At 43.3% G+C, this 12,397-nt stretch overlaps 2 protein-coding genes across 6 annotated transcripts in view; one reads left to right on the forward strand and one right to left on the reverse strand.

The window, feature by feature from the left end:
* Positions 1 to 2,171, reverse strand: part of LOC135906348 (coiled-coil domain-containing protein 66-like) — a 32,126-nt gene extending 29,955 nt beyond the window's left edge. For both annotated transcript variants that reach the window (XM_065437692.1, XM_065437690.1), the window contains exons 1-3: positions 2,013 to 2,171; positions 1,581 to 1,792; positions 986 to 1,067 (exon numbers count right to left, since the gene is read on the reverse strand). In XM_065437692.1, the coding sequence (XP_065293764.1) occupies positions 986 to 1,067; positions 1,581 to 1,725 (227 nt within the window). In that variant the 5' untranslated portion in view covers positions 1,726 to 1,792; positions 2,013 to 2,171. The remainder of the gene's footprint in view (positions 1 to 985; positions 1,068 to 1,580; positions 1,793 to 2,012) is intronic.
* A 388-nt stretch (positions 2,172 to 2,559) lies between these two features.
* LOC135906351 (ataxin-7-like protein 1) overlaps positions 2,560 to 12,397 on the forward strand; it is a 37,936-nt gene continuing 28,098 nt past the window's right edge. For 3 of the 4 annotated variants that reach the window (XM_065437695.2, XM_065437698.2, XM_065437699.2), the window contains exons 1-5: positions 2,560 to 2,719; positions 2,973 to 3,044; positions 3,896 to 4,000; positions 5,823 to 6,044; positions 6,678 to 7,073. In XM_065437695.2, the coding sequence (XP_065293767.1) occupies positions 2,635 to 2,719; positions 2,973 to 3,044; positions 3,896 to 4,000; positions 5,823 to 6,044; positions 6,678 to 7,073 (880 nt within the window). In that variant the 5' untranslated portion in view covers positions 2,560 to 2,634. The remainder of the gene's footprint in view (positions 2,720 to 2,972; positions 3,045 to 3,895; positions 4,001 to 5,822; positions 6,045 to 6,677; positions 7,074 to 12,397) is intronic. The other variant, XM_065437697.2, reaches the window with a different exon arrangement.

The raw sequence follows: 12,397 nt of genomic DNA on the forward strand, positions 1-12,397 counted from the left end.
GGCGACAAAACACTAAGTGGAGCGATGAAATTAGGAAATTCGCGGGCGCTAGTTGGAATCGGTTGGCGCAGGTCAGGGGTAAATGGAGATCGCAGGGAGAGGCCTTCGTCCTGCAGTGGACATAAAACATGATGATGATGATGATGATTGTGGTGGTGGTGGTGGTGGTGATGGTGGTGGTGATGATGATGATGATGATGATGATGATAGAGGTGGTGGGCCCCCCCCGAAAAAAAATCCTGGGTACGTGCCTGCTACTGTCCCATGGTTTTTTTATGACTTGAACACATCTCTCTAAATGTGCAAGAAAGTAGAGACGCTCATTTGCTAGGCACCATATCTAACTTAACAAATTTTGCTACATGAAAACAAGACTGAAGAAAGTATGGTTGGTAAAAAGTGAGTAACACTATGCATTCAGCACAACTTTTTCTTTAGCAGCGTGTTCATTTTGGGCTGGTTGGCATGTCTTGTCACGCAGCAGTTTTTTTTAATGGCGTGACACATGATGAACGACGATGATGATGCACGGAGATTTTTTTGGCCCAAGGGCCACGGATGGCAAGAGCGCCAAGAAACACAGTAAGAAAGAAAGAGGTACAAGAGACAGAGCTCTCCTTTGCTCCTTTTTTTTCGTCCTGTGTTGCGCTGGTCAAAAAAATCTGCCTTGTGACAAGTCTTTTTTTGAAAGTAAATCCCAACTTAAATATAAAATTTGAAGAAACTCATTCTAACATTTTGCAGAGGTTTCACATATTTACAATATCCACAACTTTGAAACAGCATTTCATATTACTACTTTCATCCTGCATTAGATGAACAATTTATTCTGACACACTCTGTAAGAGCTCGGCACTTTCCTATTTATGAGTTCCGCACAACAACACTTGTACTTATACAACACAAAGATTTAAAAGTAAGGCCGAACAAGAACAAAGCACACAGTAATGCATATAAGCAACGAAAGGAAGGACTGAGACCTCACCAGTCATCTCCTGAGATGGGCAGTTTGTTAAGGGCACTGGTAATGGTTGGCACTGAGGCAGTTGTTATTGTATCAGATGGCTCTGAAACATATGCAAGCATAGTTATAGAGATCGGGTGATAACTTTCATAAATGTGAAAGCCGATAACTTTTATAAATGTGAATGTCAAGCAGTCGTCGCGACCACTGGATTCAATGAAAGATGAGCGAAATGAGGCGGTACCTCAGGAAAACTAAACGCGGAAACTACATTTTTTTCTAGACATTCTTTTTTTTCTTTCTATACTATAAAATTATTTAGCGGTTGCTGCGACAGCAAAGCTGGTTAAGCTTTTCAAATGCACTATGTAGCCCGATTCCTATAATCTCCGCTTGTTCGCGGATCGTTCTTGCTCGTAGGAACTAAACTTTAAGTTCTCTCTTTAAAAGAATTAAATGAAGGCAGGTAAAAAAGAAATAGAAAATGACCAGTAAATGCGAAAGGGGAAAGCACACAATTTCACACCGAAGAGAACTGATAGGTCTTGTAATTCGAAATTCACAGAGCTAAAATAAATGAAAAGTCAGCAGTGATCTTATAAAGGTTCCCACATACCTTGAGATTCCAATGCTCTGAGCAGTTTTTGTAACTGGGCTTTGGTGAGCGTGATTACATCCTCCGAGCCTGCGGGTGCTTTGGAAACCCAGTGCGTTGGCTCCGATGACGGGAACTGATTCCGAGACTCATTTCCTGGAATCATGCTCTCCCTAAACGAAAGCTCGCTAACTCAGCAGAAGGTACTCCAAACTCCAAATCTCGCAAAGGAACTGCACAAGAACATCGTAAAGGCATTCGGTGTGCGGAAGTGACAAAACAACGATTATCAGTAGCAGCGGTAAAGCGCAACGAGGAGCAAGCTGTCAAAAAAAAGTTTGAACAGGGTCAACACCATGACAACGGTTCCACTGGCCGACTAAACAATCCCCGCGATGTCCTTTCGCAAGCGCACGATGCGTGGCGAAGGCAAAGGGATAAAAACATACGCACAGTCAAGGACAAGCCAGGAGGGCTGAACATAAAAGGCATTCCTCCGCCAGCTATTTCGCGCGTATGCGGTATATGAAGCCGACGACGCTAAAACAACACAAACAACAAACGCATTAAACATATGTAGTGCTCGCGCCTCGGAAATTGAAATGATACCAGACTCCGCCGACAAGCGCTAGTTTCGTTTACGGATCATGGCCATATTTAAGAGTGTGTATCCAAAAAGCCACAAATAATAAACCAACTAAAATACACTATTAACAATAATATAAGAAGAAATTACATAGGCCATTAGTTTTACAAGTGCGTACTTTGCTATGCAACCAGAACCGAAACTGAACATGTACGTTAATTTAATAAACATTATTTGTTAATGTGCTTTGATTGTCTAACAAAGCTAAGTGATGCTAATATGCTAACTTTTGTTTAAGAAATACCAGCTAATTTTAGTTTTACTAGCCTTTAAATATTAAAGAGCTCACGTTTTACTAAATTACTGAGAGATGGCAGCACATAACTACCAATAAACCGTTTGCTGGGCTGTGACGTCATTATACAATGTTTTCATCTGTTTTCATCAGCGGCAAGAAAAAAGAGCAAAAAAATACCAGATCTTCACAAAATGGCGGCACCTAATAGTGTGTCGGCTACCGAAGGGCAGTCATGGAATTCTTGGGCCGAAACTATCGGCTTCAGGAGCCCAGAAAGTGAGTAGAACTGATTGTTCTTCCTCCCGCCTTCTTTGGTGATGCGTGTGACAAGTGATGGCGGACCGCCTTTGGCTGCGGACAGCAGCAGAGAGGCTCCCTGACACAAGCTAAGACTAAACGAATAATAACAAGCACCGCTGACACAGTTACATACGTACTTCTTATTTTAGCGTGTCGCATCTTTTCTTTTGATAACGGTTTCTAACGTCACGCCTCGAGACGAGCATTAACGGGATACTCTGCTTTTCAGCAGACGAAGAAGCCGATACAGAGGCAGAGACAGCGAAAAGAGAAAGCGATGCCATGAAATTAAGAAAAGAGGGTAAGAAAACCTCGTCCACGTATTCTTGTTCCTTTCTAACTTTTTCACCGTCTTTACTCTGACATGTGTGGTCAATGAGCATGACTGTCGACGCGTTCAGTGCACTTTCGAACGCTGTACGACGCGCGAACCAAACAGTGCTGGCCGGGCGAAGCGCTCATGTTTTGGTGCGCCGTTCGTGTGAGGCTCGTGGTTGTTCGCGATGAAAACAAGCCCTCCCCCGTAACTCGCTTTCCGTTCGGATCATACTGACTGCCGGCTGACGATTCGAACTGATTGCACGTTTCGAAAAAAGCCGTTGTCTGCGCCGCGTTCTGCACAATTCGGCCTGGCCCTCCGACAAACTGTGACCTTCAAGGAGCGAGCAAGCTGCTCTGCTCCGAACGGCTGCTGCTGCGTGCTAAGCTTCGTGTCTCGCTTCGCCTCCGTTCAGGAAGCGCAAAATTGGGGAGGGTGGCGGATAACGGAGACGTTTCGCCTCCGTTGCTCCCGATGCACTCGCGGATTCCTTGTTTTTGTCGTGACTCTTTCCACAGTTGCGTTACAAAAGTGATCGCCGATGTGTTCGTGCTGCGCGCGTGGTGTAGTTACGTTCGGAGCTAGCCTCCGTCGCACCCCTCGATAGAGCGTCGCGCAACCGTAGTCATGTGGCGCTTGCCTCTTTTCCCCGTTTCGATGCTTCTGCATGCGTTCCGAAACCAGTGTGCGTTTCGTATGTTTTGATGCATTTGCTTAAACGGTGGCGGATTGTTCTTCCAGTTCCTCTTTTTCTTTTTTTTTATTACCTCCGCTGTTACCCGAATGGTGACGTGACGGACGAAAATGGGCGTTTGCGGTGCATTCTGTTTCAGATATGGAACTTTTCGGATTTTGTCCAGCGTGGGACGATTTCTATTTAGTTGTGTGTGAAATATGTAACCAAGTCACAAAACCACAGGCTCTGCGAAATCACTTGGGTATGTTGTTCTCTCTTTCTTGTTCAGTGAAGTAACTATAATGCACTGAATATAAGCACATATGATCATTTTCAACAGTGAATGTTTGAAAAAGAAATGTTGCTTTTTCTAGTGTGTAAATATTTTGCTGTGATATTAGTTCTGAATTGCTGTAAGCTCTCTACTGTTTGCATGGCTCAAAACCGTTTAGATGTGCACTTGTGTCCTCCTTTTGTCCATAATAATGTGCTGCTTGCAACTTGAAAGCACAATGCGTGCTCGCTCAAAAAATGATGCCCAGTATTGTTGCCACTACTTGTCCGTAACTAGCAGAACCTGATGGTTGCTGTTTGATGTTTTTGTGCCTTTAGCTGTGTTATGTCAAAGATTGTGGCATTTCGCTGGTAGGTAAAAGGTGAAACACCTTTTCACTGTTGTCTTTTTAAAAATTTTCAGCCTTTAATTTGTTGGCTCAGAACATGAGACTGTGAAATGGTGTCCACATTGCAAATATGAGGAATTCTTGAACGAAAGTAGCTTTCGTGCGGTTATCAGTGTAATGTCGCCTGTTATGCAGCTGCTGCCACGATGTTGCACAATGCTTGCATACCAGCTGTGTGGGATGCACATGACATGTAATAAATTTCCAACGCTAAAAAAAAAATTTTTTTAATGCTGCAACCTGTAAAGATATAAAAGGCATTACAATAACTTTTTAAATATTTTCTTACCCTCACCTACATGAAGTTTCGTAATCGTGTTGCTCTGCCGTTGCATATACGAGTTATTTGTCCTATGGAATGTTCATTATCAGCCAGGTTTATTTCCTGAAAAGCTAGTCTGTAAGTAAAATCATGTTCAGTTCACAGAAACAGCTTTCTTTTTGTGAGCAAATCAATGAGGTGCTTATTCAGAGGAAATGATGTGAGTTCTCTGCTGCTTAGAAATTTTTACATTTCTTCGGTAAAATTAGCTTGTGGTTTTAACAGCATGCAAAGTGCCAGTGAATGACGTTAGCTTGAACTAAAAGCATTCAAAAGGATGTAACTCTTGCGGCTGAATTTACTTAGCTTGTCGTCAACAACCTGCCAACCTAATTAATGTGTTTTTATATAACATGATTTCGGATGTGATGACAAACATTTTGTACAATATTCTGTTGTCACACCGATTTTGTATTGACACAATCCTAATTGAAATACCAGCTAACTTAAAAAAAAAAACAATTTAGAGAGATTGAGAATAGGCATGTGCCTAGATACTCCTGTGTTCTGCACTCCTGAAGCTAATAGCTTCAGCCAAAAATTACATGACTGTCCTTCAGTAGCCAACACACTATGTTCATTTTACTCAATTTAACACACAGGTGCACTTGTTTTCCAACTAGTGTGAAATGTAATTAACTCTAAGTGGCCTTGCCAGCACCATGGTGGCAGTAGTCCTTACTGCTTTCCCTCTGTACTTAACTAGGCAGCATTGAGGGGATTACAGGGGAGAATGCTGCTGGTGCATTTTTTATTGTACTTATGGGGAAGTTAAGGGGAGCAGGGACTGAGCCTCCTGAACCCCAATTCTATTAACCTATTTCTTTTTATTCTCGCCTCCTTTCCTTTTGTCTAAAGGGCTAAGCAGGTCTTTCATGGTTTAAACCAAACATGCTTCTTTTGCCTTAGTTAACCTTCAACCCGCTTAAGAACACAACTACCGAAATAGTGACATTTTTCGTTATATTGGTCTACTGCACACATCTTCAGTTTCATTTCCTTGTTGCATAAATCCTTTCCTTCTTGCCAAGCATTGAGAGCTGCGTGTGACCCCGCTTTGTGCCCTTGTGGCTCTTCAGAGCAGCGGCATGGGAGCGTTGGCACGTTTGGTCGAAGTGACCATACTGCTGACCCATCTGTGCTCCACCCGGCGGGTGGAGGGAAGTCGTCGGGGCACAGCTCCTCGTCTTCATCGTCGTCGTCATCGTCGTCGTCATCATCTTCCGCACCGCGACACTCGAGCGGTCCTGCCGGGCGCCCATCGTCAACAGCAAAGGCTCCATCTGGGTCTTCACTGTCAGGTATGTGTTTTTGGTTGCAAGGATTTTTCACTATTTCTGGATGAATTAAACTGTGCAAAGGCTGTACAGAAAGTCATATCGGGAAGCTTCTGCACTTTTACCAATGCATGCCTGTGTACTCTCCCGAATTTTTCATAACATTTCCAAATTCGGACTTGTTTTGTGATTGTACAGATGCCACATCAAGCTTTATGTAAAATAAATCCTATTTGTAAAAATGTTCCACTTGAAGGTCTTTGAACCTTCCGTTGGAGCCCTTCTTATAAAAGAACACAAGAGGAGGTACTTGGTTCAAGCAAATTTTTACAGACAATTTTCTAAAGCAGGTGAAATCATTAGCAACAGCAGAGCCGCTGAAAAATCACTGTAATCTAAGAGTAATGGGACCAACCGAGTCAAGAAGCCCAATTGATTCCAGCCAAACACGAGCCATTGTGTTCCAGCCAGTGAAAACCTAATAATGCATCTTCCTCATTACAGTAGGAGGAACATTTTCAGAAGGCCTGGTATACATTAATACATTGCTCACCCTTCGGATGAATAATAAAGAAAGGGGTGCAAATCACCACTGCATTCAGTATTTTGGTCATTTCAGACCTCATCCAGTTTTTGACAAAGCGCACATCTATGCAGGGAGGCATAGCAGTGCAGTGGAAAGGCTAAAACGCAACAACCACACGCTGGCCCCCGTTGTCCGGGTGGAGCGAATGCCACTTCCACGACAGCCCGAAGCCACGGCCGCCCGCAACAGCTCGCCAGGCCGTGAAAAGGAATTGCCTTCACCTCAGCAGCCACCACCTTTAACCCCTGGAGGACTGGGACTGCTTTCTGGGCCGGGGCCAGGGCAGGCCAATCACGTAGCACCCGACGCAAGCACCAGCAGCACGTCAGCAATGGCCTCTGCGATGACTCCTGCTGCGGCACCTACTCCCATAAGGAAGACGCCTTCCAGCAGTGGTTCCACAGCGAGCACCAGTTCATCACTTGGAAAGAAAATGCAGCGGGAGAGAAAACTGCTGCCTTGTAAAGGTGCGAGTCATCTCTCTGAAGGTCGTTACGAGGGAATCGATTCCCACATGTTCTTTGTGATTCTTGCCGAGAGGTTGAACCTAGAAATATCAGATTAGCCCCTTCAGTGCCAATTAATTTTGTCCGTTTAAGAAAATTAGTTTCACCAACTTTTCATGCACCTTCAGGCTCGTGAAAAACTTGCAGGTGCAGAACACATCGAGAATTCACCAATTCGTCAGCGAGTTTTGCTAAATTTACGAAATGTGGGCTTCATGCGAGAACACTCTTCAGGAACATCAAACACAAGAGCATCCACTATTTCTTGTCGCACATATTTAGGGGAAGCACCCATTCATCAGTGCTCTTGCTTTTGATGCACTGTCTTGGCACACAAATTTGTATTGCACACACACAGTGCCTGAAGGTGTTTAAAGGGTACTAAAGATCAACATCCAATTAGTTCAGACTACTGAAGTATTCTTTCTGAACTTTATTTTGATTTATTTGTTGGGCAAATGTAGATATTCGCTAAGAAGGTTGAAGTTCCTGCCCTTGAATTTGGCATGGAATCCTCAGTGCTAGTGCAGCAGTGTGATGTCCCAAATTACTGAGTCCTAGAAACTTCCAAGGTTAGTCTTTTGTTCCTTTAGAATGCAGTACAGTTCTTGAAGCGATAAGCATTTCACTACATCTTAGTCAACACAAAAGATATGACATTGCAGCGGGGGCGAGTGTGAGAACTTGAGCCACGTGTCTTTGGTTCTTGAGTCTTTTGTGGCACCCCAAGTCTCCTCTTACAGCAAGATTAACCAGTCTACTATTGCAGAAATATTGTTTGCCAATACACATTGTTATCACTCCTTAGGCTCGTAGATTATATTAGTGCAACTGCAATTAGGTCAGCATTACCATGAGCAGAGGTGTTTGTAAGCCATAAAGGACTCAGGAAAGAGGGATGACATCATAAATTTGGCAGGATCTGGTAGATACTAATCTAATGTTATAGTGATAAAAAATTATTTCATTGCATTACAAAATTTTAAACACGTCGTGACAACTTATGGGCTTTTTTTTTTCCCCTCCAAATAAATCTGGAACATGTAATCGCTGGTGTGAGTGTCACAATTGAGATGTTAGGCCATTAATGTAAAAAATGACAAGCTTAAACTGGCCAATAATTATTCTTTCGTTGCTTTAGAAGTGCAAACAGTTTGGAAGAGTAATAGGCCATGGGTAATGTTTTCTCATCTTGATTTATACTGAGCATCCACATGTTTTAAATCATTTAATCTTTAGTGTCCTTTTAACAATTTACCTAGCTGGTTTTGGAGCATGCCACCCAACGCAGTCTTGCTAGCAAGCAAACTTAATTCACAAAACATAATTGTCATGCATAATTTATGATTTGTGAAAAAATGCTTCTGTGATCTATTTGCATTTTTATCGCAGTGCACATCGTACCTTTTCATGTCGTACAAGTAGGTACCCTCAAATACAGTAGTTACTCAAATCTAGGCCGCCCCCAATTTTAATCCGTCCCCCAAATGTCCAAAGCTAGAAAACATTTTAAAAAGTTACCTCAAATGTAGGCCGAACAAAAAAAGTAAGGACAGTGTTCACAAAATGAAAAACAGCATTTATTTAATATGAACATGCTGAGCTCACTCTACGTTATCATCACTGCTTGCCTTGTTGCTATAGCCCAGACCGCACGCACGCTTGCGGACGTAAGCTTGCGCACATCTGCGCACCCATGCATGCGTAGACAGTGCGGCACCGCTCGCATGCATCGAAACGTGGCACGATCTCAGTGAACAGCTCCTTGTTGCGGCACACGTAAAAAGCGTCCCCCGTTACCCCCCTCCAACGGCGGACATTTTTCTCATCGGTGCTGAAGTCTTGCCTGGCTTGAATGTTTCACGATGCCTCTGCAGCTAGCACAACTTTTCATTTGAAAGCGGCACTATAGTGACATCGCCTGTTTGGTGTCATTACGATAACGCCATGCCACACGCCGATACGACACAGGTCAAAATAGCGACATCGCTTGTAGCTAATAGCGGCTGCGATACTGACTTTTCTAGATGACACTAGCTCTGCACCATATTTATCATATTAAATTAAAACCTGGCACGTTTTTTATTTTATTTTTAATTGTTTTATTTTTTCCTCGTATCTATGCTGACCCTAGAGTTTGGAGTATGATTATTTGAAAAAAAAAAGAGATATCGGCCTAGATTTGAATAAATACAGTAATCTTGAAACAGGCATGTTTGGCCAAAAGGGCAGAATATTGTCACATTGTCAGATGGTGAAGAATGAGCTGCTGCCAAAAGTAGGAGTTGGGAAGTTAACTCTATTGGGTAAACTTGTGCCTAGAGAGCACTCAAGGCATAACATTAGCAGTGTGCATCCATTGAAATCTGATCTATGGGTTCAATGCGTCGGCTATTTATACATTACTTATTGTACATTCCAGCATAATTTCTGGTGCACACATACTTTTTAGAATATACACTACTATTTTCATTGCGCACACAATCTAATTTGCCAAGTTTCCTTTATTATAGGATTGGTGACATTCTGTAATGTTCCAATACGTGTAGGCACATTTTACACAGTGATAACTTTGTAACAATGGTTAGCCCATAAAATGCATGAACTAGAAAAATATGAAACAGTGCACGCGTGTCAATATCGAGCTTGTCAGTAGAAAGCAGATTGCAGCATTTCTCCAGCTTTTGTCTGCCCCATTCCTTGCTGCATGATTTTGAGTACATTTTGTGTTAGTGGTTTATGGATGTGCCACCAATGTGAAACGGGCATCATATTTTCATGGATGGGGATATTCAATGCTAATTTCCTAAATATCTGTTTTGCACACTACTATGTGCGTGAAGGCGCAATGTAACACGCGCCAGTAACATTTCCAACATCAATACAAAATTTAGGTCGTGAAACATGGCACCAAGCGGGAAGCATGGTAGCAAACAAGATCAAATGCAAAAGAAGAAAAAGTTCTTCAAACAAGAGGAAACCTGCTAATCGGGAAAATGAACAATTTGAAGTCGTTAATAAATTTAGCAGACTCAACTGTAGCTGATATCTGCGCAATGCGAAGCGTTGCACGAATCGTTAAAGCAAAAGACGGTGAATTGTGCCGAGCTAGTGGGGCCCAAGCGATTTGAGACGTGCGGCATCGTTTTTGTGACTTCCACAAGCTTACATTTGTGCTCCTCGTATTTGGCCTGTGTCAGCAGCTTCTTTGGGCAGGTGGGGAATTTCGACAGGAATTTCAGCGCGTCGGCATAAGATGCTGAAGCACATCGAGCTGATCGGGCCCAAGCAATTTGGGATGCACACTGTTGTTCTCCTATTGCGTAGTGTTTCACGGTGGCAACAGGAAACCGAAACAAAATTGAGCTGGTGAGTGATACCAGAATATGATGCCGTCAGAGTGAAACATGATGCTCACTTCAGGATGCCTACAGCAGGGAACAGCAGCATGTGTCTGGGTTATCACCTATGAACAGTGTGCAGCATGTTTCCAACAGCACTACATCGGCAATAACTGTGAGTGTGACGTGTGGTGACCCATGAGGAGATTTGCTGGTACCAGAAGAAGAAACTCGGCGTGCGCTAGCATTTTCACGCGACATAGACGGGTGAGTGCTGTGGGGAAGCTGAAGCGACAGGCACCTACTGCTCTCGATAATGCTTGTCTCATGCCTTTTCTTGTTCACATAGAATCTAGTGACCGGAGAACATGTCATGCCGTCACAATTTGGCAATGTACCGAACATTGGTGCCGAAAGATCACATTTTCCGGAAACGTACTAACTGGTAAAAAGGAAGTGTAACTGTATTGGCTTTTTTTTTTCTTTATCGCAAGTGTTGCACCAGGAAATCATATGAAAAGGGATCATATCAACGAGATTCTACTGTAATTAATTTGAAATAAATTGTTTTTTACTAGGTCCCCGCAAACAGCATTGACGTCACCTTTTCTGAAATAGAAAAAAAAAAGTAAGAGTAATATGTGACGCTACTCAAGACCAGCTGAGGCATAAAGCCTATTTAAGGCTGTGCACTTTGATAGCAGTGTGTTATACAGGATTCCCTTGGCATGAGGAGGGCTTATATTGGGCAAACGGGACAGTGCAGTCCTATGCAGTTCATTCGTGTTCAGTGTGGAAGCACAGCATGTCATTCAAAATTGAAACTCTTATATGTCTAGCCTTGCAGGGGAGACTGTGCATCTGCATGCCTTTTTTCATGTGCACAGTGATTGCTTAGTGTTATGGGACAGTAGCTGGATATCCTGGAAAGTGATTTCAAACCCTTTTGTATCTGTAAAGAAATGGAAAAAATTCTGTCAGTCAAACTTTGATAGGTTTGCACAAAGGAGAAATTGTTTCCAGGGGTAATGATTTCTCAGCATTGTTTATTTTGAGCATCCACGTGCAAGTCATGGCACATGTATGAGGGTCGTTCATAAAGTTTGTACTATTGCCATGAAGGAATGAACATTAAGCGATTAAACTTTGTTGGGAGTCTAATCTTTCTCTGAATATCCTCCCCCCAAGACCACATATCTATGTCAGCAACGGATGAGTTGCCACAGACCATCACTGTAGGACTTCTCATTTTGAGAGTTCAGGGGAAGCTGCACAAGTTAGCACTTCCTCGTCATCCTGGAAAATCGTCCTGCAGAGATGGCTCTTCTTGCAAGGGAAGACGAAGAAATCACTGGGTGCTAGGTTGGGTGAATGTGAGGGCTGGGGCAAATTTTCATAGCCTAAGGGTGTGTGTCACCATAACCTGGGCTGAGTGAGCCAGTGCATTGTCATGGAGCAGAAGGACGCCTTTTTTGAGCTTTCCTCTGTGCTTTGCCTTGATATTGTCTTACAACTTGATGAAAAGCTAACAATAGTAACTTCCTATGATGGTTTGGCCTTTTCGGGCATTATCTGTCAGAAGTGCACCACAACAATCCCAGAGCACACTCAGCATGACCTTTCCTGATAATGGCACAGCCTTAGCCTTTTTGGGTCGGGTGAATTCAGATACTTCTACTATTTGCTTCGTGATTTTGTTTCTGGGGCATGTGGGGATTGATGAATGCGCCGGCACCATTATGCGGGTGCATTCACCTGTTCTGCCATCCCTGTGCCCCACCCACTTCCCTCTCGCAACTGGTTGTCAGTGGTGGCGCTCCACTCTCGATGGTTTGTGGTGTAGCGAGGTGCTGATATTACGATGCGGGCGGCTCTCGGCGAGAGTAAGTCTCTTACCTCCGCGACCTCACTGGGTACTTACATGCTTCCTCTTGTCCACTGACA

The sequence above is a fragment of the Dermacentor albipictus genome, chromosome 5 (genome assembly GCF_038994185.2).
Source record: "Dermacentor albipictus isolate Rhodes 1998 colony chromosome 5, USDA_Dalb.pri_finalv2, whole genome shotgun sequence".
NCBI lineage: Eukaryota > Metazoa > Arthropoda > Arachnida > Ixodida > Ixodidae > Dermacentor > Dermacentor albipictus.